At 41.7% G+C, this 26,549-nt stretch overlaps 1 protein-coding gene across 6 annotated transcripts in view; it reads left to right on the top strand.

Moving 5' to 3' along the window:
• Positions 1-26,549, top strand: part of DOCK7 (dedicator of cytokinesis 7) — a 107,758-nt gene that overhangs the window by 60,756 nt on the left and 20,453 nt on the right. For 3 of the 6 annotated variants that reach the window (XM_042804461.1, XM_042804454.1, XM_042804448.1), the window contains exons 15-35: positions 1,332-1,449; positions 2,044-2,114; positions 2,926-3,064; positions 3,227-3,328; positions 3,601-3,687; positions 4,461-4,692; positions 5,991-6,155; positions 7,086-7,255; positions 11,102-11,194; positions 12,446-12,535; positions 13,556-13,651; positions 13,755-13,895; positions 14,047-14,160; positions 15,189-15,359; positions 16,131-16,270; positions 19,859-20,028; positions 20,861-21,015; positions 21,875-22,057; positions 22,534-22,669; positions 23,864-23,960; positions 26,365-26,461. In XM_042804461.1, coding sequence (XP_042660395.1) covers positions 1,332-1,449; positions 2,044-2,114; positions 2,926-3,064; positions 3,227-3,328; positions 3,601-3,687; positions 4,461-4,692; positions 5,991-6,155; positions 7,086-7,255; positions 11,102-11,194; positions 12,446-12,535; positions 13,556-13,651; positions 13,755-13,895; positions 14,047-14,160; positions 15,189-15,359; positions 16,131-16,270; positions 19,859-20,028; positions 20,861-21,015; positions 21,875-22,057; positions 22,534-22,669; positions 23,864-23,960; positions 26,365-26,461 — 2,767 coding nt within the window. The remainder of the gene's footprint in view (positions 1-1,331; positions 1,450-2,043; positions 2,115-2,925; positions 3,065-3,226; positions 3,329-3,600; positions 3,688-4,460; positions 4,693-5,990; positions 6,156-7,085; positions 7,256-11,101; positions 11,195-12,445; positions 12,536-13,555; positions 13,652-13,754; positions 13,896-14,046; positions 14,161-15,188; positions 15,360-16,130; positions 16,271-19,858; positions 20,029-20,860; positions 21,016-21,874; positions 22,058-22,533; positions 22,670-23,863; positions 23,961-26,364; positions 26,462-26,549) is intronic. The other 3 variants (XM_042804473.1, XM_042804471.1, XM_042804465.1) reach the window with 2 other exon arrangements.

Here is a 26,549-nt window from a genome sequence, read left to right as displayed (position 1 = left end):
AAAGAAAGTATATTTGCGTTGAAGAATTGAGTATGTTGAGTGGAATGGTTCAGGGGCTGTTGTCTTTTTTGTTTTTAAAAGAACATGCACGGGACTTTCTGCAGGTATAAAATACTTGCTCATCAGGCAGGAGGGGGCTTTTAGTGGACAGTTTTTCTAATGTTGTGTGACTCCAGCTTGCACTTTGTTGGCAGGGACTCAGCTAAGAGAATGGAAGATATTGCAGAATTTTACATCTTGCCACTGTTGTGTTTAAAGTAAACAAAGACTTAGAGAAATGGATCTGAAAGGGGCCTGCAAAATGAGACCCCCACCCTGTGAAGATTGAGATTGTCTATAAGCCGATCTGGACAGCTGGTTGCCTCACCCATCCTCAAAAGCTGGCAGAAAATGGAGATTTCACACCCTCCCCAGGCAATTTGTTCTAATGCTTAACTAGCCTTACAGTCAGAACATTTTCCCTCATATCTAAGCTAAATCTCCTGTGCTGCAATTTCAGCCCATTACGTCCTGTCACGTTCCCTGGGGATGTGATGATCACTTTATTACTCTGATCTTTTCAGCAGTTCTTTAGGTACCTGGGAGTGCTGCCATTACCTGTGGCCCCAGCCATTCCCTCAAAACTAAATATTTCTGGTTCAGTCTGGCTATCCCCACTGTTTTCCAGAGCTCCTGACTATTCTTGTTTCTCAGATATGAGTTTTAGTTGATCCCCACCCTCCCCCAAGTGTGGTATTCAGGCGTGGAATTGGAGACACCATTCCATCTGAGTCGTTGTGAGGGTTGCGTATCTGCTGAAGCCACAGATACCCATTTAGTTTAATCTGTTTTCAGAGGAGAGGTGTAACCTGAGGTCATCACGATGCAAGGAGGTTTTTAAAAAAAGAAACTAAAAAAAAAAAAAAAAAGGGATAAGTCACAACAAGGAATGTATTTAACAGGAACCAGCCACTCTGTGTTGAACTAATAAACACTTCTCAGTGCTTTTCTATTCATGTTTTCTTTCCACTTGAACTTCTTAGGTCATATAATCACTGGTAAATTTTTAGCTCTATTTTTCAAGTACCCTTATAAACAGGAACTATTTCAAAATATGATGGCAGTTAAAAAAATTATGTCTTTTGATGTCTAAAGTAAGGGTCATTATTAAATTGTTTGTATGGGTGTGCACTTACGTTGAAGAGAATATCATCTGGCTAACGGAAAATGTCAAACCCTTCACTTTGACTTTCTGAGTGTCTCCACAGAGGTTTAAATAATAGCATTAATAAAGGTGTGTGCCCTCTCAGTCTCACGCAGAGATGCTCACTTGATGCCTTTGTCTCTTGCAGGAATCTTCTTTATGTCTATCCTCAGAGCCTTAACTTCGCCAACCGCCAAGGATCTGCCAGGAATATCACTGTAAAAGTCCAGTTCATGTATGGAGAGGACCCAAGCAATGCTATGCCGGTGAGGGAAGTACTTTGTGCTCTGTGTGAATGCTGCACGCCAATAAGGCAGAGTACACATTGCAGTCATAAAACCCATGTGTTAAAAGAAAACCTTGCTGAAATATATTTCAAAATAACAGGCTCAAAGGAAAATAAAATTACAGTATTTCAGAACAGAGAGTACATTTGTATAGAGTTTGCAAAGTAACAATGTAGTAGGTACTATTTTAACCTGAGATGTTTGTAGTGGACACCCTTGTGTGTTTGGCATAGCATCTTTGCTTCCTTGCCAAAAAAAATAAAGGTGATAGTTACACTTGTGTTTAGGGCCAGAAGTGATCAGCACTCGGTGAAGATCTGCATAGGGGTGGTTACATTCATCAGTTCTTCAGCCATATCTGTGTGCATGTGTAACTGAGATTATTAAAATTGTGAACGCTTCAGTGACTAAGTAAAACGTTGCATATAAGTGAAGGGTCATGCAAAAGCAGATGTAACGGTACACAACTGCACAGGCTCATGAATGGAGCTGGAAATGTCTCCGCGGGATTACGGAACAAATTCTTGGCACAGTTTTATAGGGGAATTTCTTTGATTTTCTTCTTTGTTGCAGGTCATCTTTGGCAAATCTAGCTGTCCTGAATTTTCCAAAGAAGCATACACAGCTGTAGTATATCACAACAGGTAAAACACATAACAGCTTTTGAAACAACATGGGCACATACAGGTAGTATGATTCCACCCAAAGGAAGTTTTGCCAGTGTGAAAGTGGAGTAACTCACCAGTGATGCTGTCTCATTGTTAATTATTTAACAATGACTATCTGGATAGCACTCACAACAATTGCAGTGTCAGCTGATACTGTCGTTAGAGCTTTGTGATGGCTAGGAGCGGGAGTCTTTGTTTGCTCTGGTACAAATCAGCCTTGTGTCAGGGGCTGTGATCCTGAGCATGTAGCCCAACTCAGCAGATGCTGTAAGTACAAGCTTCAGTCTAGTCGTCGTGAAGACTTACATTATAAACACGTGTTCGTGTGTGCTTCGTTATTTTGCTGGAGCCTTTTAGACTTTAGTTACAAATTGGCAACACTTGGTCTTGAAAATAATTCCACTGCAGCTGGGGTAAGGAGTGCTGAATCTGGTGTTAACATGCTGATAGTCTCTGTAGCTGTACCAGGGAGAGATCCCTGTCCTGTGGGTTGGGGGTTGTGGTAGTCTCCACCTTGAGACAGTGGCTCATTGCTGGGGGGGAGCAGCGCGGTTCAGAGTGCCTGTGTGAAGAGGAGCTGCTGCTTTCACTTTTTGTGGCCTGTGAATGCATACATGAAGCTCTTCCAGTCCTTGGTGATCAGAAAGTGAAGCTTTAACCCCTTGGGATAGTCCATATGCTTCCGTCACTCCAGATATTTTAACTCAAAGGATTCAGTCTCAAGCATAAGGTAGGAAACCATGCTGTTTGTGTTAATAACTCAGCTGAGGATCTTGTCTCTGCACAGATCACCTGATTTTCATGAGGAAATCAAGATTAAGCTTCCAGCCACTTTAACTGATCACCACCACCTGCTTTTTACTTTCTACCATGTCAGTTGCCAACAGAAACAAAACACTCCCCTGGAGACCCCAGTCGGATACACTGTGAGTGTCTTTCAGCACAGGATATATTCTAATGCATTTGTTTAGCATTACCATCAACTCATAGTCCTTTGTAGAATTTGACAGTCAAGCCTGAAAAGGTCAAGAAAGACTTAAGAAATGTGTGGTTTTGTTTTTCCTTTTGTTAATTCCTTCTCTTTAAAGTGGATACCGATGCTTCAAAACGGACGGTTAAAGACTGGTCAGTTCTGCCTACCTGTTTCATTGGAAAAACCACCACAGGCCTATTCAGTGCTTTCTCCAGAGGTGAGTTCTTCTTCATGTTGAAAATGAGCAGGAGAATACTCCTGTTAAAAAGTGAAAGAGTGTATGTGTACACGTATGTGTGTGATTGTGTGTGCATGTGTATTTTTAACTCTTAGGTTATTTATTTCTTAAATACTTTCAAGTTTAGACAGGTGTGTGTGGCTACATGTGTGTGATCTGACAATAAAATGAAAAGAAATGGCAATTCTAATTAGAAGTGCCTTAGCTCTGGTTTCTGTCACATCCTCACTCGTCTTTCTGTTAACTTGTAGGTTCCACTCCCTGGAATGAAGTGGGTGGATAACCACAAAGGGGTTTTCAACGTAGAAGTTGTTGCTGTATCATCTCTCCACACTCAGGTAAATGTTAAGAGCAGTCATTGTAATAACAAGAGTTTGATAGTCTTGACAGTTGAAATGCTGTCAAAGTTGATACTGTGGAGGGTACAATAATTACTTTTAGTGAAATTACAATCTTATGTTCTGAGCCAGCAGACCTGTTATTCCGCATTCTGCTGTCAGTATATTTGAGAAATTCTGCTTAAAAATATGAGCAGTTTGGCCTTTATTCACAGGGGTTGAATGGCCTACAGTGTTTTCAGACCTCAGACTGTTGTGTTTAATACAACAGATCTAACGTACAGTTCAGGCGTACGACATTTTCTTGTTTTTCCTTTCTTGCTTGTCTCTTTCTCCATGTATTTTTCATCTGTCTTTCTTTGATCAGAAAATAAAGATGACAATCATTTTGACTAATCATTTAAACTTTTGTTTTATTAATTCCTAGTACATAATTTGATGGGTTTTGTGTGTTTTATTTGTGCTGTAAATCATAACGTGATTTTAGTGCGTTTTTGTCTGTTTTTCTAAGAATACACTGTCTGTGGCTCCTCTAGTTTTGCCCTGAGAACTTCTGATCAGCTGATTTCAGTTGAATTAGACATGGGCAGAGCTCTCAAAGATGTTGAGTTTCTGCTAGTTTTGTGAGATTAAATTGTCAGATGGAAGAGTGAGGGAGAGCATCAATCCATGAAGTACAAATCCAGAGAAAGTGGAGTTACTTTTGGAGCTTTGTGCTGATTATTGGTTTGTTTTTTGTTTTTCCTTTTTTTTTTTTTTTCCCTTGTGCATAGGACCCTTATCTTGACAAGTTCTTTGCACTTGTCCATGCTCTGGATGAGCACATGTTCCCTGTGCGAATAGGAGATATGAGAATTATGGAAAACAACTTGGAAAATGAACTGAAGAGCAGTATTTCAGCTTTAAATTCCTCTCAACTGGAGCCGGTAGTGCGATTTCTTCATCTCCTGCTTGACAAACTGATTCTTCTGGTAGTAAGACCTCCTGTCATTGCAGGCCAAATAGGTATTCTATTTAAGTTTTATAGAGAATTACGTAGCTGAAAGTTTGACACTTCCAATTTTATCATATTTATGTAGAAATGAAAAAGTCCATTTTAATACTTTATTTTAGTGCCACTAATATACCATGAATCTTCAAAATAAAACATGCTGGCATCCAGGTCGGTGGTGATATACACAAGAACAATATTTAATACAAAGGTTTTCAAGAATGACTTGTTATTTGGTGTCCACATTGAGACACCAAAAAAGGGCCCTGACTTTAATGAGTTGGATGCTCAGCATTTTCTTAGTACTGGAGACTGTTAAGGTGTCTCCATACTGACATTCAGGAACTAAGAATTTCAACCTTACTACTCATCTTGGAAAATCTTGAAGTAGGGTAAGATAAGAAGATACAGGTGCTGTATGTTCCTCTAGCTATTCTGGATCTGATACTGTCAGCATAAATAATCCCTTCTTTTGCTTGCAGTTACGGGCTATGCTCTGGCAGTACAAAAAATCTCAAGTGGAAGACAGGATTAGATCCTTAGTATTTAAAATAGCAGTGGGGATTTTTCAGAGGAAACTTGAGTTTGGACGTGATGGAATATAGGTATCTAAGACTGCTTTAAAAACAGCAATCATTTTTTATAGAAAGGTTATCTTTCTGGGGGAGAATTTTGCTTGAATTTTTATTTTATATTTTAATGCTCTTTCACTCTTTAAGTATTCTGCATTGGTTTACTTTGACTGTATGGAGCAATGAGGACATTAGTGTCTTCTTTTTAAAAAAGATTTACAATCTCAAGCTGCTGTCTGCTTCATCCCTAATTTGTTTAGAATATCTTCCTCAGTCCTTGTGCAGATTTCTGTATTCATTTTTACAACAGATTTTTTTTTCCAAAACATAATAGAATTGTTCTTTTTGATACCATATATATTTTGGCTAAGGCTTACATGGAGGAAATAATTAACTGAGAAAAGTATGATAAGTATCCAAAGGATATTATCCATGAATTAAACAAGGACTTGATCTTGTTACTGTTGCAGTTGATGACCAAAGTTGGGAAGAAATCTGGCCTGGACTCATTAAATTTGTTATTCATAAAAGTGGAAGTTTATCACTGCAACACCTGTCTTCCTGTCAAGCTGTTTATTAGACCTAGTTCAGATACCTAGTTTGTTTTTTCATGAGAAATGCTTGCTATACTCTTAACAACTTCACCATTTGTCATTTACAAGGTGGACTAAATGCACATTTAGGTTTTGTTTATGAGCACTGCTGCAGTCTAAAACAAACTCCTCATTTAATACTTTCAGTTAACCTGGGCCAAGCATCTTTTGAAGCGATGGCATCGATCATAAACAGACTTCACAAGAACTTGGATGGAAACCAGGACCAGCATGGCAGAAACAGTCTTCTTGCTTCCTATATTTATTATGTTTTTCGCCTACCAAATACCTATCCCAACTCACCATCACCAGGTAGCCCCTTTTTTCGCTTTATTTCAAGTCACAGTTTGTTAAAAGCAAGCAGATATTGCTTGCTGGCACGTTCTCTTCAGCTCCAACTGCATGGCTGGTTCCCTGCCAAGCCCTGCTATTAACTTTCTTTATGATCCAGTGTAGCCATTTACAGGATGAGTTTAATTACAGTTAGCTATGTCGGAGATTTAACTATTTGATGATTTTAAATAACGGTGTAACCACTGAAAGACTGTGATGCTAAGTTACGGCAGAATACTTTCTTACTTTTGTTTTCTGTGGCAAGTAGACAGATGTGGTACGCTCTTGGCCTGTCCTGCTTCCCAGTCTCTTTCACTAGTACTTTTGGACTTTCATCTGGTTCCAGAAAAAGTTGATACACTGGCAAAGGAGTGTGAAATTCTTGAAAACACATGTCTGGGTACATGAGGGAAACAAATCAATTCCACCCCTGCTGAGAACAGGGGATATATCTGCATGGGGGAAGAAACGGTGTGAAGTACAGCCACAGAAAAGAAGGCTTTGGAAGGACTGTTGTACACAGCACTTGCTTCTTGCATGGAGTGGAAAACCTCTGAGAGGGTGTGGGAAGGTTCTGTACTTAAAGCTGTGCCCAGTTCTTTGGTGCTTTTCAATCTGAGGTCTGGCAAATATGCCTTTAGCTAAAGACATACCTCACACTGACTGCCTAAACCCAGAGGGAGCTTCTGCTTCCCACAGATCAGTGGATAAGATAGCTTTTTAATCCCATCCGTTTCTCCCTGCTGCTTGCCTTGGAGAACCAGGCAGGGGAAGGCACAGGGAGCATTTCCTTACAGGCCAGACCTACTGGTTATCCAAAGGTTTTGCTGTATCAGGCTGGTGTAAAGCAGCATGGGCTGAAGGCTCTGACTGACGGTCTAACAGATGTTCTTTTGTACACCCCCGTAGGTCCCGGTGGCTTAGGGGGATCAGTGCATTATGCCACCATGGCTCGATCTGCTGTCCGACCAGCAAGCCTTAACTTGAACCGCTCACGGAGCCTCAGCAACAGCAACCCAGATATATCTGGGACACCCACCTCGCCGGACGATGAGGTTCGCTCGATCATTGGCAGCAAGGTACGCATGCACAGCTGAGGATCTTACAGGAGTGGCAGCATCTTTTAATAAATCTTTAAAGAAATAACAGGGAAGTTTTGCTGATTTTTTTTTTTTTCTTCCTATGAAAAGATGTCCTTACTAACGGCTCCTTCTCAGACATTCTCTAGCAGTTGCTGATAACACTACTGAAACTCCAGTCCTTGAAAATAGTTGCTGATCTCTCTGACCTGTTGGAAGCCATCCTGGCAATGTTACTTCCACAAGTGTGGTGGCTAGTCCTGGACATGTCTCCCCAAGACTAGTAGGACAAGAATGGTTTTACTGCCTCACTTTTCACATGGCCAGCAGCCGTATCCTCTGACCAGCTCTGTTATGTCTCCCCAAACCTTGCATCCCCTATCTTGCCACTCTGTGATCTCACTCTTACCTCCCAAACCAAATCTCTCTCTTCTCCTCTGCATTTGGCACTAAGGGCTGCTCAGATGCTTTCTCTACTACTTAAGTCCAGAGCAGGTATCTTGCACACAGCAGGAATATTTCTAGTCCTTGCACAGACCAGAGAGGATTTTGGATGGTGAGTGAGTGAGCCTTACTCCAGCCAGCTGAGCTTCAATGTGAATTTATGGTGTGCTAACTCTGCACCCACACTGACTCCCCACACCTAAAAGTGACTTTCCAGTGTGGGCACATTAGTGCAGAGCATCTGGCATGGTCTTACTTTGGCTCGTAAGGGCGCAGTGTACGCATCTCCTACAGAAGGGCTTGTCCCTCTCTGGTGACTTCCGAGTACACAGGACTGCTACAGTCCCAATTTGAGCACTTCAGTTTTGTGCCTAAAATAGGTGGGATGAGCCAGGGCAAATCTCCTGTGTTGGCAATTTCCTTCCCTGAGTGAGGCGCCATGGTTTGTTTGGGGTTCTCTTTCTTAATCTTCAGACTGTAATAACTTACACCAAGATGAGATGTTTTCCCACCTGTGACCCTTCACTCTTCCAGCACAGATGAATTCCTGAGCCCTTTCAGAGAGCTGTTAGGTTCAATCCTTTGGAAGATCAGTGAGCAAGTTTGTTAATAAAGCCATCACTGGTTGGTCCTGGCTTTTATAAGAGCAAGAAAAACATATTTTCAGAAAGAGGTCGCCAATTTGAAATTAATAACAACATAATTTGCTGACCAGAGTCTGAAGAAATGTAGATAGGAAAATCATTATTTCTTACATCAAAGTTTGGACGTAGAAGTCTTAAAATATTTTAAAGACCGTTTCAGTATCTTGCTAATTAAACAACCCTGACCTTTTGTGAAATGCCATAGGCACTAATGTGCATATGGAATTTACACAGGCTATCAGAAGTTTAACATGTGCTGGCTTAGTGAATAATGTCACAATAGAAAATGAAGAGATATTTTCTTCTGGAGATGTACTCCAGGCTTTAAAGAAAAACCTATTCTGTGCATAACTGTTGAAGGAAAAGTTTCCTTTAGAGTAGTTTGAAATTAAGCTCAGCCTGACTAGACAGACTTTTGGTTGAGTATAATTATTTCTGGTTGTTAATAGGAAAAATTAAGACACTTCTTAAGATGTTGAAATGAGTAAAAGGGTGTAAAAACTCGTATTCTGTTTCTCCAAGTAATGGCTTAAGCACACGTACCCAAGTAGGGAATCTGCATTTCAAATTAGAATCTGTCCTGGGAGGCTTTCTGCTTTAAAAAACAAACAAACAAACAAACAAACAGTGTTTTGTTGTTTGTAAGTCTTCGGAGTCTAGTCCTGCATTGCTTTTTATTGTAATGTAAGATATTTATAGGTTTGGTAAATATGCATGAAGTCTCTCCTTTATCAGCTTCTTACTTGATTCTGAAAATTCAAATAGTCATCCCCTTTACAGGATTTGGAAGATTTCTGTTTATTTTCATAAGAGGAGGTTTTAGGTCTGTCACTTATTTTGCCTTAGTTTGTGAATTGAGGCCATATAAATTTTATTCCCTACTAAACCAAATTTATTAAGTGTCTAAAAAGACCTACGGTCAGATTTTATGCTTTAAGTATTCCTGAAATGTTGGAGATTGTGCTGGGAAAAAAACGGAAAAAACTGTGGAATTTCATTGCTCTGACAGTACATTTTCACAAACGTGTGTTATGTTTCTGCACAGATCCAGCCGCAGGTTGAACCCCAGAGATAGAACAGAGTTTATTAACGGTTTTGTGAACTTTTGAGTGACTCTGCCAAGCAATTAAGATGCTCTTGTAGTCTTTTATTTTCCAAAGAGGGAAGAATCTTTCCCTTTTCAGACTTTTTACAAAATGACTTCTGCTTCTGCAAATACAGTATATGTTTAACTTTATCCTCAGAACCAGAGTGACATGATTAGAAAGCCTGTGAGCAGAAAAGTGAGTGTGATAAAGGCATTTTCAAAATTAGACCTGATTTTACAAAACATGAGCTTAGTTCAGCATTCTTCAATGTCCTTTCGGCTTTAATTCACTGTGAGCAAAATAAAGCATGTTTATGAGTCTAAGCAGGGCAGAAAGCTTTGATTTATTTCTTCTAAAAGTAATTGAGATTACAACACTCTCCTTGTGTGTGTTCAGTATTTTTTTATTGGACATCTTAAGCAAAATTACAGCATTGCTGTACTCTGCATAGAGGGTAACTCAGTGGATTAATGGTTCGAATCCCAGGTTACAGCTCTCATGTTGGGTTCAACCTTGGGGTGTATTTTTCTTTGTGGAGAGAAATAGATTGTTAGGCTTGGTGGACTTTGCAGCTGATGATAATCGCTGTGATGAAGTGGGTTGCACCTTTGCTTCATGTATGGGGGAAAAAGCCCTAGGTTGAGACAGAAACTAGGATGAAAGCTCTTGCTCAGGTGAGCGTCGAAACCAGTGTGTGGAATTTATAAGGAACCACTATTTGGTTGTGGCATTGCAAAACTGTCTCCGTTAGAGCTGGTTTCTGGAGCCCAGGAAAGTCCACTGCATCCCACCATTCCATCCTAAGTTCCTGACTCGGGACCAGCCTGGGTAACAAACACATTTAATTTTTTCCTTTTCTTCTTTCTGAGTGTCTTGAGAGGATAAGGGAGTGGAGACAAGGGAGGGATCCACCCTAATTTTTCCCATATGATCCATTACAGGACTAGAATTTGGAGTACAAACTAGATTGAGCTTTTAAAAAACAGGATGATTTTTCAAATTTCTTGCTTGGCAAAGCAGGTTGGTTCCAGAAAAGGTATGTGCTTTTTCGTCTGTCTGCCACAATGCCCAGAGAAAATACATGAGTGTCCATGTGAAGTTCTGTTCACAGGGTTACTCTACCAGTGGTGCTGGATTTTTATTCCATGAATAGAGCTGACAGTCAGTCTTCTCAAAGTTTCTCAGCATTTCCACAAGAGTTATGGAGTTTATAATCTGCGGGCTAGCAAGCAGTCTACCCTACAAGTGCTGGAAACCTCGGAGAGCATGGTTTTCACATCTGTGCACCAGTTTTCCTCTGTCACACTGTAAATCTGGGCTGGCTCCATCTGCTGAAGTGAATAGGTTTAAACTGATCATACTCTGATCAGGAGTGGGATTTTTCAGGAGGATAGTTTTTGAATATCAAACTTTACAGATAGGATAGGTTGGACCAGAGCTCTCGACAGTATTAATGTGGTGTATGTGTGCGATGAGATATAAAATAATCCTCTGGACTAAAATGTCTCGACAGACAGCTGAGAATTCAGGCCACTTTAACAGTGCTAACTAATGATGTCTTTGCAGTGTACCCGGTTTGATTGCTTTTAAGGACTAAACTTTGACTACTGTATGGCATGCAATATGTAATATTTCTTTCCTTTCCCAACTGCTTTCTATTACATGCCCAGGGTTTAGACCGCTCCAATTCCTGGGTAAACACTGGTGGTCCAAAAGCAGCCCCATGGGGATCCAACCCCAGCCCAAGTGCAGAGTCAACACAGGTGGTGTCTTCGGTAGAGGTTTTTCTGGCTTTGTTTTCCCTGATGTTTCCTTGTAGAGTATCTTCCTTTCAGTGTATACTCCGATTTTGGTGGTTTGTTTGTGTTTTTTTTTTTGTTTGTTTTTTTGTTTTTGTTTGTTTGTTTTCTTTTTTAAATTATTATTTATTCCTTGCAAATTTTGTGAGTTTTATTTTCTAAATTAGCATCTTCTCCCCCACCACCTCACCACACTGCATGAAAAACCTCAGAATGTGTGAACGTGTCCCCTTCTTTCATTTCAGTGGTTGCTGGTCTGTGAAATGTAAATGCTGTGACTGCTTTTCTTTTCTTTTCTTTCTCTCTCCCTCTAACACTAGTTTCAGCTTCAGGTGGAGCACATTTCTAAGTGGGAACATTAATCACAGCTTCATAGTTTTGTCCATGTTTGCCATTTCTTTTGATGTTGTGAACCATTTTGCCATTTTCATCAAGCATTTAGTATTCATCGTCAAGTAATCCTTCATGACTGCCTGACTGGAATATCGTTAAACCAAATTGATTACCACATGTAAAATTCTCTCTTTAAAACATGTAAATTTGAGTGCTGGAGCCAATGACTTGCTAGGGCCAATTGTATCTGTTCTGTGTTGCAAAGTATGAAAACTTCATAGCAGCTTCAGTCAGAGTTAACTTATTTAGCCCTTATTGCCTGCTGCTTTCCACTGCATGATTGCCTTGAACGTACCTCTCAACTGTACCTCCTTTCAAGTTTATCAGTCTTTCGGAAATATTTAGTCTGAGTTCACTTGCACTCATGGCAAATTATTTCCATCAGAAGCAGAACCTCAGTAATTTTCTCATTCCCTGTGCCGGTAGCGGCATCGCTGTGGGGTACATCCCCATGTGCTCGGTCTCTGGTAGATTGAGAGGTATGGACTGAAATTACAAGTATTACCTCCTTGACATATGCATGTTGATAAAATACAATAATGAAAAAGTTTCATGCTTTGCAGCATTAAGTGTCTTTGTGCATAAGAACATGCAGTTATTTAAGTAGCCTGTATGTCTTAAAACAGTAAAAAGTACTGTAGTTTTGTTTAAACCAAATCTGTAAATGAGTAAGAGTTTGAGAATGCATAAAAAGGTGTAAAGACAATAAAAAGCCTACAGTTGGAACAGTATTTTTGTAAACGTACATTGTCCTTGAGCTGCAAAACCCATCCACAGCAAACTTTAATGTCCTGTCATCATTCATTCATCTCCACTCCGTAGGCTACGGATCGAAGTTGTAATCGTATGTCTTCGCACACTGAGACGTCAAGTTTCTTACAAACATTAACAGGACGATTACCAACTAAAAAGGTAGATTTCAGTGAAGACAATTGATATTGTGGGGCAGGGAGGTCAAGTCATTCTGAAAACATGATGCAATCTATTCTTTTATTTATAGCCTGATTTTTTCCGAGGTCATTAGGAACTGCTGTTGCTTAGCACCTCTGAATATCCAGGCTGTAGTGAATATGAAGCATTCTGACAGAGTTGAATTGGGAAGAATAAAATGATCAGGAGTAGCTTGTCTGATTTAATGTCCATAGTGTTTGGATCCAGTTTATTACTGGCTTTCAAAAAATATGAATAGCGCTGTCTAGACATGTAAATGATACATTCATGTGTGCAAAATTATAATGTGTTAGATGGCTAGCATTATGGATGTGTGCTGAACTCAGTTACATAGGTTTTAATCCAAAGTGACTCCAGGTAGTATATGGGAGTTACTTTAAAAGTGCACTCCCTTAGAAGAAAAGAGATCCTACTGAACAATGGCAGAAAGACAAAATGCCTGACTTTTTGTGTAATGAAAATGTGATTGCTGACAACATCCAGTCTGTGGGTTGGTCCTCCCGAGAAAAGAAATCAAAAAGCTGTTTCTTAGCCCCACATTTCTTTCTTACTGTTTTAAGTCCTTTCTCACAGTAAATATACATCTTTGTACAAATTGCTTTATATGTCCACTTTTTACTCCTTTTTCCTGCAAAAATCAGACCAGGCAGAAAGGTAGATTTTAAACTAAACTAATTTGAGCACCAAATTTTTTTTTGTTTTGTTTTGGGTGGGTGGAAAATTCTTTTGACACTTGAAATTCAATTTTGGAGCAAGATGCTGTGAAACGTTTCTCACATCACATACCATAACATCATCCTTCATTGTTAGTTGGGGATTTCTTTAAGGGATGCCACCACTGCTGTCATGTTCGCAGTTATTTATTTTGCTTAACCTCATTGTTTGCCATACTTTCCATGGACCGTGCTACCATTTCTCATGTGGATTGTTTTGTGAGCTGATCTTGAGGCTCGGGCTAACTCTGGATTTGAATCTGTGTAGCTTTTTCATGAGGAGCTGGCCCTACAGTGGGTTGTGTGCAGCGGGAGTGTGCGGGAGGCAGCCCTACAGCAGGCCTGGTTCTTCTTCGAGCTGATGGTGAGCAAACTGGAAACACCTTGCCTGTTGCCTTACAGTTCATAGTTTAAAACACAAATGGCAACAACTGCAAGTGACTTTGTTGTAATTTATATTCCTATAGGTGAAGAGCATGGTGCATCATTTGTATTTTGCTGACAAACTGGATGCGCCAAGAAAGAATCGTTTTCCTGAGCGTTTCATGGATGATGTAACTGCTTTGGTCAGCACAATTGCCGGTGATATAGTCTCCCGGTTTCAGAAGGTAATGGCAAACAATTAAACTGAACCCCAGTCAGAGCTCAGGCACCAGACCCTCTGCATGTTGTTTGTTGCTGCCTAGGCCAGGAATCATTTGAAAACATTCAGTGTGCTCTTCATTTTTTTTTCCCCATTTTTCTCTTCCTTCTCTCTAGGATACAGAAATGGTTGAAAGGCTCAACACTAGTCTTGCATTTTTCCTCAATGACCTGTTGTCTATCATGGACAGAGGATTTGTTTTTGCTCTTATTAAGACCTGCTACAAACAGGTGAATACAGATAAATATTATGACTTAACTGTGAACCATAGCATAGCCTATCACTCTAACTTTCTTTGGACAGACAGTGAAGTATGGACACAGAATTCTGCCATTCAGGTCTTTTCAGAGCAAGCAAGGCATTCTCAGTGGTGATTTAGAGTTTACGCCTCTCTGATTACAATCTTAAATATGAATTAGGAGTAACTCCCATGAGTGAATGGACATGCAGTAGGAAGGAAGAATTATTCCCTCTGCTCACCACGTTTGGAGTAATTGAATCAAAAATTAGTAGGAGGTTTTGTGAGGGAGCTCAGGCTCTCCTGGTTTGTCAGTGAGTCTCTCAAGGACACATTGACCCTGCATGATCGTACTGATCACCAAGCTCCCCTTCCATCCTTCTGAGGATGCAAGCTCTCCTCCCCTGTAAGGAGGGTTCCTATGCTGTGCATCGAGAAGCTTATTTGCAATGTTGTGGCAGGGGAATAACCTCAAACCACAAAGTTTCCTTTGACTACAAACATCTCTGCTGACACTGTGTACAAAGGAGATGGTGAGGTATCGGGAGCTTCGGCTGAGACTCATTTTTGCTGCAGGGTATAAAACATTTTATGTAAGGGACAAGGATAGCAATAGCATTTGAGCTTTGTTGCCTGCTGTATATTAGCCAACCTGCATCTTTGGCCTGTTAATGCCTCACACTCTGTGGTCCTTCGCACAACCTCCTCCTGAAATCAATAGGATGTGGATATCATATGTGAAGTACATAGTTCTTCATTTGCTTATATAAATATGGCTGTTACATGCATCTTGTGTTGATATATATGCCTTTGGCTGGAATGCGTATGGCTCCTGCGCATCAGAAATTTAATCTGTAGCACAAAGAATGAATGATGTGGATGTGACCATTTACTGATATCAAGCTTTTCGGTTCCTGCTTTGGGAGTGTTTTTGGGGAGCAGTGGTGGGGCAGAGGGGCTCATGCTACATTTACACTCTCTTTTGGTGCTAACTGCAATTTCACGGGCTAAATTTGTCAGGTGTCTTCAAAACTGTATTCCTTAACAAATCCAAGTAACCTGGCATCTTTGAGGCTGGACTTCCTTCGCATCATTTGCAGCCACGAACACTACGTCACCTTGAATTTACCCTGCAGCTTGCTCACACCACCTGCATCTCCATCACCATCTGTGTCTTCAGCAACCTCTCAGGTACGCTGTGACAAGGATTCCTTGTGGAAATGCAAGCTGAGCTTTGTTCTGAGACTTAAATCATATGAGGCAGTTGTAGCACCTGTATTTTCAGTCTCTGCTGGGTAATATTTTTGGAAGAGTTTATTTAGAAATTATTTTTTCCCGCCGCATAGGTTTTGACTTCTTTTGATCTTTTATTATTGAATAAAGAACGCCCATACCCTTATCCTTGTAGTGACCACACACTGTCCTTAGTGACCTAGTCACCTCCTATACTGGACAGATGCATGAATTTAAATGAGCATTAAAGAAAACTCTTTGTCCAGTGTTAACCTTTTCTTACAAAACAAGGCTCTTCCTACCGCGCTGTAGCTTAGCGCTGGTCTGCTCAGGAAAAGTAGTTTGAATTAGAAAGCGTGTCATTCGATTGGATTCATTAGTTGCAAAATTAGGTAAACTAAATCAAATTAAAGCCTTCTTTAGCCTGAATAAGAGCATCCATACCTGAGTTAAAAGTTTAAGTAATCCCCTTTTAAAGGTTATTTGGCTTAACTTCCCTAACGCCTGCCCTGCAGGTGGGAAGGCGATAACAACAAACAGAAATAGTAAGAGTTAGTGAGCTTGGATGTAATGTAAGTAGATGTGCCTAGATCCAATTGAAAAAGGGAAAAGGTAGTTTATGTGAGATTGTCTTTAATTCTGAAACTGCTTCTAGTGTACTTCATAAACTTTGACGCTGTGTTCTAAGGTGTCCCATTATGCAACTTCTGAAATTTGATTTTCTTTCAGAGTTCTGGGTTCTCCACAAATGTCCAAGACCAGAAGATTGCAAATATGTTTGAATTGTCTGTGCCTTTCCGCCAACAGCATTACCTGGCCGGGCTTGTGTTAACAGAACTGGCTGTCATTTTAGATCCTGATGCAGAAGGGTAAATCTTTATAATTTTTTTTCCCCAAGAGTTTCCTGAAATTCCAGGCAAATGATGGATGCAAATCAAGTTCTGGCCATGTCAGAACTGATTTAAATTTGTGAGCGGAGAAGATAAGAAACCAGTTCTTTAAGAATTCTCTTCTTTTTCCCTACCCCCTCGTATTTGTTGCTTCCTTAGCCCTGACTCTGTAAACATGATTTCAGTCACATTTTTCCAGCTGAGAAGGGAAAGAGGTTCCTGCTGGAGCCCCCAGCTGCCGCAGGGTCACTGCTGGAGCTCTAAGAGAGAAATAGCTTTTCTCAATTGTAACAAGAAAGTAATTTTCAACGTTTGGGAAGTCTGTGTTGCAGGTGGTTTTAAATGTTACAGGGTATTTCACCTGTGGTCTTCCTAGCTCTTTTTAAACATAAATGATGCATTGATGAGATCCCTGTGGGTTACATAAATGGACAAATAGAGTCAAGCATGCAGAGTTTGTGGGTGACTTGCCTGGCTTGTGCAGCAAATAATTTTCTGAAGTAGGAGTGTAGCCGCTAGTCCTGACATCCAGTCGTTACTTGTGTTATTTAGGGCTGTATTCTGCCTTGCCTCTTTAAAATGGGTTTTGATGGAAATTATTGATTGCTTCCACAGTCCTGAGTTCTCTTGCAGGCATTTTTCTCAAGGTGGACTCAGAAAAACCAGCCGAGTCGACAAATGCTGATGATTCATGGTTAATTCTACCCTTTTACCAAGAGGTCTCGGGAGTTAAACATTCATTCTGTTTCCTGTTGGAGAAGAAAGTGATGCCATAAATTAGAATATTTTCTTGTATATGTACATAACACACCGCAGTCCCATTTGTTTGGCCTGAAATGGAAAAAGCAGCAAATCTTTACCCATATACACTGTCTGCAGAAATCCTTTTTGTAGCATAGGAACATCCTGTTCTCTGGTTAGAAATCAGGTCCTGTCTCTGACCATACTTGTTCTTGTTCTTCATGAACTTTCTGTTTTCACCTACCTGCCTCTTGAGCAATCTCACCGTGCTATTCTCAACACTTAAGCTTGGACCAGGAGGGTAATCACTACCCAGCTGCAAAAAGGAGATACCAGCATGATCTTGCTGGTGTTCAGTGGGGAGACAGCTCCTCTCTAAAACCTTGTCTAGACAGAAAAAGCCCCCTGATACCAGTTCAGCTCTGGAGATGCATTTTAATCAAAGCTCCTGAATTTTGGTGGAGGTATATACCGGTAATGCATTTTCTTTAAATTGTTTTCCAGAATGACTTGTAGTTTGCAGCTTATTAGCTGTTCTCAGACTTCAGCCTTCTGTATTTGCCCTGATAGATCCACCGTATAAAGTAGACCAGTCTGTGCAGGTCTGCTGTTCCTTTGCCTGCGAAGGCTTTTAACAGTCACATCGTATCATCAACAGGCTATTAGTAGAGGGTTCAGACATGTCTGCCATTAAAATGTTTTGGCCACCATGGGAAAAAAACTCAGAATCGTTCCCAGTTGCATCATCCTGCAGCAGGAGTGGCGAGGGATGTCCATCTGGTTGCTTACTGTGTTAGAGCTTTGCCTTAGGTTTTGATAGGTGATAGAGAGCCTTAAATGTGTTCTCTTCTGCTCTTTTTGCTCTATTAGCAAAATACATTCCATTTTAGCTCACCCATTTTAAAAGAACTCTTTGGCTTGAATTGGGCAGAAAAGACTGCAGGACCCTGGTGCCTGAAGGTGGTGTGCTAGATGGGTCCCTCTGTGCGAGGTGCTGTACCGTAACACGGTACGTTACAGTCCTCCTCCAGAGCACTCCCAGACTAACAGGCAATACAACATGCAGATGAAGGAAGCCAGCTGAATGTGGCAGTTACCAAGAGTGAGTCCAGGCAGCTTAGACCCTCAACGGGTTGTCTCTGCAAACAAGTGCTGTGATGCTTTGGTTGTTAACTCATGTTGCTCGTCTCATAGTGCCCACGTTGCCCATATTGACCAATGTTAGAGAAGTGAGAAAATCGGAATTTGGCCCTCGGTATTCAGTGACAAAAGTCAGCTTTCCAAAAGTGTGTGGTGTTGACACAAGTTCAGGCTAGGGCTGAGATAAGAGGGAACAGTTGGAGGGCAGCAAGATCAATTCATTGCATTATTAGCCAGAAAGTTTAGTGGGCCCTATTTCTTCCTCTTCGCTATGGATCGATCCACCATGGTACCTGTTCTGTTCTGGAAAAGGGAAAAAGAAATCCGTGTAGCCCTGGGTTTGAATTGCACTGCTTTGCTTGGATGCGTTTTCCCTCTGTGCAGTTCTATGGCCTGCAGGATAGTTTCCCTTGAAGTGTTGGAAACACAGCTTAGGTGCCACTCCTTCAAAATAATACAAAGACTTTTCTTTAACCTTGATCTGAAGGACCAAGTCACTTAAATAAGCATTTCCTTCCCAGTTGTTAAGAGTCTCACTAATTACACAAACAAGCAATTGTAGGATCTCATTACAGCTTGATTAAAAAACACGGGAAAGACGTGTAGCTACAACTAGCTAATGTCCTCCTAACCTGTACTGGTGTCTTTTTAATCATTTTAAACCCCCAACAATCCAATCAAAGCCTCTCATCTTTTTTAACCAGAACTCAACTCTACTTTTCAGGTAAAGTGGATACTGCCTGAAATTCAGCACTTGTTGTAATACCTCAGGTCTGAACGCTGAAGCTTATGTTTTGCTAATGCATAATGTATGAGCTTCCTTGGCTGCTTCATGCATGGGGTAAAGTTGTCTTCTTGGCCTGGTTTGCCTACAGGAGCAAATAGCTACAGAGATACCTGCTATTTGCTCTGAGAGAGTTTTGCCTCTGTGTGGTGGCTGAGGGAATTGAAAGGAGCAGAGCGAGTTCTTGAGAGATCCAGGGGAGTTTGTGTTTTCAAGGCATGAGCACCGAATGGGCTCATGCAGGTGCCCTGCAAAAGAGGATGGTGCTTGGGCTCTGCCATCGTTTGCATCTTAATAATGAGGAAGGCCATTTTTTGCTGTTTTTCCTTCTACCCCTCCATTTTGTTGACACTTTTTATTCAGAATTATGGATGTGCAGTCTACTGTTTTGATTGAATAATTGCATGAGGGGTCAGGGAACTAAAGCAGAAACTGATCATTCGATAAAAGCATTGTTCGGTCTTAGGAGGGCTTTTCTCTCTGTAAATGGTGTTAAATAGAAGCAAAAAAAGAACACAACAAATAGTTTCACTAAACCCACTGTCCTCTCAAGTTTCTCTCCCTGTTTTCCATATTCCCTAAGTTCTCCTAACAGTCTCTAGTAGACCCGATACTTCAACATAGCAGTAGCTGGGGCTTTGTTTTTGTATGGAAAATATGACAGTGTTCACATTATATTGGGTGTGCACCCCCGCAGGATATTTTTGTATGTTTTATATGGCGCAGTGAAAAGCCAGCCATTTTTAAAATACACAGGAGATCAAAAAATATGTGTAATGGCAGTTTATGTGAAGTTAAAAATAAAAGCCAGAATTTTTTCTTTTTTTAAGCCCCTTAGTTACAAAGTATAGTTTGCTTTGAAGATATTAACTAATCTCTATGACCCAACTCTCTTTTAACAGTTTATTTGGATTGCATAAGAAGGTCATCAATATGGTACACAATTTACTGTCCAGTCACGACTCGGATCCGCGGTACGCTGACCCACAGGTAAAGGCCCGGGTGGCAATGCTGTATCTACCTCTGATTGGCGTGATCATGGAAACCGTGCCTCAGCTTTATGACTTTACAGGTATTTTATATTCTCTGCTTTGAATATATGTTCATCTGCTCACAAGACTTGAGTGTTTGGATTCTAAAACTGAACTACAAACCCCTCTACCGTTGGATGAGATTGTTTCTCTTTCTGAATTATAACTTTGACATGTTTTCACATCCATTTCCTGAACTGCACTTACAAAATGTGACTTCGATGACTGTTCACACTGAAAAGCTGCATTTGCCCACTTGTTTGCATGAAGCAAAAAACTAGCAATGCATTTTAGTTTACATCTGGCTGGCTCCTCTCTACGTGTAGCCAGTCTTCCTCTATGTCTCTGACTTGCTTAAATAGTCACTCCACGTACTGTACAATTCTCATAACAATTCCAAAGGATAGGCAGAGTTCCTCTTCTTCCTCTTAGTATGTGCTCTGTCAGCAGTTCATTTCAGGGCTGCTTTGCAAAGCAGTGTCCTGAAGAGCAGCAGAGGTGGGTTATTTCAAATCAGGGCAGGGAGTCCAATCTGGAATAGTTTGGAATTTGGAATTGTCGTCTACATCCTTTGAGTTTAATGACACAAGAAAGCTGCAAGTAAGAATTTAGAGTGAAATATTCAAAGGGACAAAAGGTCCGATTTCAGAAGGGTTCTAGATGCTGAGGTTGTGTAGATTGCATTTGAAAACTGTTGTTTTCTTTGCTCTGCATGACCTCAAATAATAGTCCTGTTTACTTGCAGGACCCCATGAGTGTGATGATTTTCACTTTGCACTCCCAGACGGTTCAATGAAACTAGGACTGCAGAGGGAGGCTGGGGAGAGAAACTTTGAATTTGGGCATTGACTAGATGCACGTGTTTCTCGGCAGAGAGTCACAACCAGCGCGGAAGGCCAAGCTGCGTCGCTGTTGATGATTACGAAGGTGAGGGTGGAAGCATGATAAGCCAGACAGTTGCCATGGCCATCGCAGGAACATCGGTCCCTCAGCTCACCCGGCCCAGCAGTTTTCTACTCGCCTCATCGGTACAAAGCCATCTCTCAATCTGTTTCGACAAGCAAATATTTACGCATGCAGGTCTTGTGGGGCTGATCAGTGAGTGGCGGGGACTCGTATCACTTTGCAGCTGAGTGTTACACAGGGAGGCAGAGGGTGAAAGACAAGGGGGACCAAGTCATGTTTGCATGTTGTTGTGCATGTCTCGGAGGGCCAAGCAGGGATAAAAATCACCAAGCCTCAGGAAATAGAAGAATTCTCTTTCCAGATAAAGAGTCTCTTTTTCTGAAACAACCTGATAAAAGCTCTGTGAAGTGCAGTGGAGGTCTAAACCCTAAGCAAAAAATCCTACCACATCTAAATCCCACCTAGCTGGACATAAAGGGGCCATTTCCCCTGTTCTCTGCACAGGGAGGGAATCCTCCTGATTCCAGTAGCGGGCAGGCCCTTCCATTTCTAACCTCCTCCTCCCTTTACTCCTGCATCAGGACCCCATTTTGCTGGGTTTTAGTGCACTTAAAGTGAGGCACTGATACATACACAGGGTAATGAATGGAGCCCCCTCTGCTTAACTGTTAACTGCTGGAGTTTACTAAAGGCACCTTGGGAGAAGTGGGTATTTGCTGCCTGAACAGAAACTCATTCATATAATGTAATTATTTTGGTTCACACTGCTGCTGCACTCTTGTGGCTTGACTATCTGTGGGCTCCACTGAACTGTTGGGTTGAGAAAGAGAAATATGTATCTGCTGGTAAAAAATTCACCTTCTGTTACTCTTTGGTAATTATTTAGGCTGGGGCGGTAGCTGGTGCAGATCCTTTTAGGGCTGACTGAAGTGTTTGGACATGAAATACAGTGTGGCAAATATCTTGACCTGTCTGTTTTAGAGCGGCAGGCAGCACTCCACCTTCTCAACAGAGTCCAGCCGCAGCCTTCTGATCTGTCTCTTGTGGGTGCTCAAGAACGCAGATGAAAGCGTCTTGCAGAAGTGGTTCACAGACCTGTCAGTGTTGCAGCTCAATCGCCTGCTGGATTTGCTTTATCTTTGTGTGTCCTGCTTTGAATACAAGGTACTGCTATATTGTTTAAACCTCCTGAAGTTCCTTCTAGGGCTTGCTGAGGAACTTTACACACTCCCATCCTTTACACGACTGCAGAAAGGCATTTCCTGCTCTCTCCTAAGTATTTCCTGTATACAAAATCCCAAGGCTAACCACGTCTCTGTGCAGCCCCTGGCCTTTTTTTGTGTTTACTTTTCAGCCATGCGAGTGTCTGTGCCTTGTTTCTTAAGAAGCTTATGCTGCTTGCCACTCATTTGGGAAGTGCTGTAGGGAAAGGGGGATAGCTCTTGCTCATTTTATTTACTATCAGTAAGAGTTTTCTGTAGCAATGCTGGAGTCTGGACAGGTTATCTAGCAAGCAACTAAACCTGTATTCCTTTCTTGCTGTATACCTTTAGACAGGAAAGATATTTTGAGTTGTTAATGCTTAGAAAATATCCCAGATTGAAAGAATCTTCCCTCGTGGTCTCATTTGAAACTTGCAGGGCAAGAAAGTGTTTGAAAGAATGAACAGTCTGACATTCAAGAAGTCGAAAGACATGAGAGCCAAACTTGAAGAAGCTATTTTGGGAAGCATAGGGGCGAGGCAGGAAATGGTCCGAAGAAGTAGAGGACAGCTAGGTAAGTAAAGGAGTCTTCTGCGCTGTCCCCCTTTTCCAAAAACTGCTGCTCCCATCCCCAGCAACTACTCATGCCCATCTGCGGTGTGGAATACTCCCCATCAAGATCTTCAGACAAAGAAGCCCCTAGAAAAAGCTGTTTGCAGTTTGCAGCATGCTTCAGTGGGTCTGCAGGATCTCTACACTTAGTCCTGGGTTCCATCTACAGGCAGTTTGTTACTTGATTGCTTCTGTGTACGTGTGATCATGTCCCATTCATGAGGTGTTCTTGCCTGAGCTTCTTCCAGTGTAGCATCTTTCAGAGCCACCTTCTAGTATGTCCTGTGCGAGGCTCAGAGTGGAAAACAAACTGCCTGATCTTGTTCTGATAGCTCTGAAAATGTCTGGATATTTCTGCTAGCTTAATGAGGCTTGAAATAGCCAGTAGTTGGGGTAACAAGCACCTTCTGATGATTTTTGCTGTTTATGTTGTTTGGGAGGAAGGATGGCCCAGGGGTTAGGACAAGAATCAGAACTGTGGTTTTGTCTCCCACTCTGCCACAGGCATCCTGGTACATGTAAGCCAGTCATTGTGGGCTAAGTTGAATAAATATTTTAGAGCCATAATTAATGAATCATTTCAGAGAGATGGGGATCTTTGTATTTTTTTTTCCCTAATCTGGCCTGATTGCCTTTATTACTTGAAATTGCCCAGCCCTCCCAGCAGTGAGAATAAAGATGTAAAAGACTGTGAGGTGGGTAGGAAAGGGGGTCTTGGCACTACCCTGAGAACATTCCTGTGTGCCCGCTGAGGACAGCAATATCAGACTGCTGAGGATTGCCACAACCAGGCTCCTTATGTAGTCCAAGGAAGGTGCTTCTCTTACCAGCCCTGATACCTCCTCCCCAATCTGAGCATCTCAGCTACCTCTCCCCGTTAGCTCTGTAGTGAGCTGGCCTGTGGCAGTGCGCAGTGATCTGCGTCGCTCTCATGCGCACAAAACCGCTGCAGGTGAAGTTGCTTCTCGTGCCACTCAGCAGAGACAGAACTAGGGGCCTTGTAAACGTCTTGGGTGAGAGCCACAGCCTTGTGCTCTTAGAAGTCATAGTTTGCTGTCACCCGTCACTTGTGAACAAATGTAGAGTTGCTACCCGTGGGGGGAAAAAAAAAAAAAGAGCAATAGGTGACTGCTATTGTTTTGATATTATCCTGCAGAGAGAAGCCCTTCCGGGAGCGCATTTGGAAGTCAAGAGAATTTGAGATGGAGAAAGGATATGACTCACTGGCGTCAAAACACAGAAAAGCTTGACAAGTAACTCTGCCTTATCCTTCTACATTAACAATGTGACAGTGCCTGTGAGAACGCAGGGTCTCTCTCCCATGGGAGGTCAATGGCAGCAGGCCGCTTAGCTCTCGTGCGAGCAGGTTTGGGCCCTCGGCTGGCACAGGGCTGGCAGTGTGCAAATAGCTTTTAGTCCAGCACTGCCCTAGCTAACTCTCTGCTTTCCACTATCCCTTGCTTTCTTAGATTTTAAAATGAGATTTAGAGAGACTGATACAATCCATTACCTTCCTAAAACCCTGTAGTAAGCTGTAATTTAGAGAGAAGATCCGTTAACAGTTTTCACAGATAGCATATATCTCATGTCATATTTCCTTTATTCCATAAGAGCATTCTGGAGTTGTCAAAGCTCGCTTTCCTTTCCTGTCCTAATCCATCACTTTGATTGTTTTTCCACATGTGCTGTGCTTTTAGAAGCCACAAACCGGCCAGGTACTGTAGCATTGGTGTGCAGTTCTTATAAATTGCCATTTTGTACATCTGCAGACTCAATCATCACAGCATTGTTTGTGATGCTTGGCAGAAGTTTTCGGTGTGTGTGTGCAACTGATCGCAATGAACTCTTTTTGCTTATTACACCCATTTTCTTTAAAATTCCCTCTCATGGTATGGTTTAATCTGGAGGGCTCAGGAGTTGTGTTTGAGCTTCGCTGTGCACGCTTTCTGTTTCCTCAAATTACAACCTACAGTCTCCATCCTCCCAGCAAAAGAATTATTCCTAATCCTAGGAAGGCAGTCTCAGCCTAAACGAAGCTCTGAAGAAACTGAGGAACGGGGTCCTCAGAGCCCAGATGGAGATCAGGCCAAATTTTACCCTTGAAGACCTTGACACTTCCTGGAATAGAAAGTACATCTTCACAGCTTCTAATTGCTTTGTCCAGCACAAGAGTGTAATCTCTTGTTACGGTCAAGTACTGGATTTTTGTCCAAGACTCCAGTCCTGTTGAGGCATCGGGGAAACCAAATGACCAGTGTGGTTCAACCTGCTAATGAAGCAGTGTAGATATAAATTCCACCATGGCACAACTCCAGAGCTGTGGACAGAGTTACACCAGCTGAAAATTTGGCCTGGAGAACTCATCAGTTCGCTGCCAACACCGGATCTGAGCCCTCTCCTTCCCAGAAGGACCTCACATACATGTTAAACAGCTATGGAATACCTTGATGGTCAAAGGATGGTATCTCACCCCACAAAACAATCTGCTTAGATAACTCTTCAAACGTGCTTTTTAACCCAGAGTTGCTCACTGTGACCTGGGTCCATCGCACTCCACTCCTGTGGCACTGCAAGTGCGTTCTGCGTGCGTAGGTGGAGTCTGGACCTTTGAAACCTAATAAGCAAGACTTCACACTGAGAATTATACACAACTAATTGCAGGTGGTATTATTTTATGCAGATGGTACTATTTTATATAAGACCAGGCCCTAAGCCTTCATATTCTGGAGCCTGAAGAGTAGATAATGAATGTATGACCCAGCTCCCAGAGGAAGCAAAGTGTGGTGAGGGAGAGTTGCTGCAATACGGGTCCAAGAGCCGAGTCAGCTGCTGTCCCCTTTGTTGTGTATTTTGCTTGGATTTTGTCAGTTTGCATGGGTCACACTCCTGCTGCGATTTGGCCTGGCATGAGTCTGTTGGAGACTGCACCTGTGGTAGGGCAGGCCATAGCTGGGCTCTTTAAATATACTACTGGGTCTTTGCCAAATGCAGCTCGTGCCACTGAAATTAGGTGGTTGCTGCTGGATTCCTGGGGACAGCGGTGTGAGTGGGTGTTATGAACTTTGTAAGACTTTCCAGGAAAGTGAGTGCCTGGCATATAACTGCGAAATTTTGTCATTTTTCTTGGAGAGGAAGATGTTCTTCAGGAACTGGAATGTAATGTAGCTTAAACAGGCAAAGATTGCACCCTCACAGTATGCACTCTGCTGCAACCAGTCTAGCTGCTGGGATCGAGTGTAGATCTACTAGCTCGTGTAGCACCACCTTGTGTCCATAGCCTATAACATAAAGCCGTATGTTCTGTTCCTGGTTGTGCTGCTGCATGCCTAACGATGCTACTAAACCAGTTTTGAGTTGGATTTTGATTCTAAATGGTTGTTGTGTTCCTGGGAGAGGAGTGAAGTGTCATAAAGTAGTGTGATCTCTCCTAGCATGATGAACGTAAATCCTGTGTAAGTTTGTATATGTAAAAAACCAAGTCTTTCTTCCTGTCCTCTTGATGGATGCGTTGAAATATCCTTGTAGTGTTGTCCAGTAATAAATATACAAATTGTAACTGGGAGTTTCCAGCTAATGAGAAGATATTTTTGACTGGAAAATATGTAGGTCTACATCTTAAACAGAAAGTAATTTTACCGCTTTCTTTTCTCTGATTAGATCAAGGGCAGAGATAGAACATGAGGCTCTTATCGATGGAAATCTTGCAACAGAAGCCAATCTGATTATTTTGGATACGCTAGAGATAGTTGTACAGGTAAGGATGATAGGAAAATATAGATAAAATGGCATTATGATCACCTGGCCAGGCAGCAGTTTGTTAAACAAAATCTTCCTGGTGCTCT

This window comes from Tyto alba, unplaced genomic scaffold (genome assembly GCF_018691265.1).
Source record: "Tyto alba isolate M040663 unplaced genomic scaffold, T.alba_DEE_v4.0 Super-Scaffold_1000006, whole genome shotgun sequence".
Lineage (NCBI taxonomy): Eukaryota > Metazoa > Chordata > Aves > Strigiformes > Tytonidae > Tyto > Tyto alba.
This window is presented reverse-complemented; position numbering and strand designations above follow the sequence as displayed.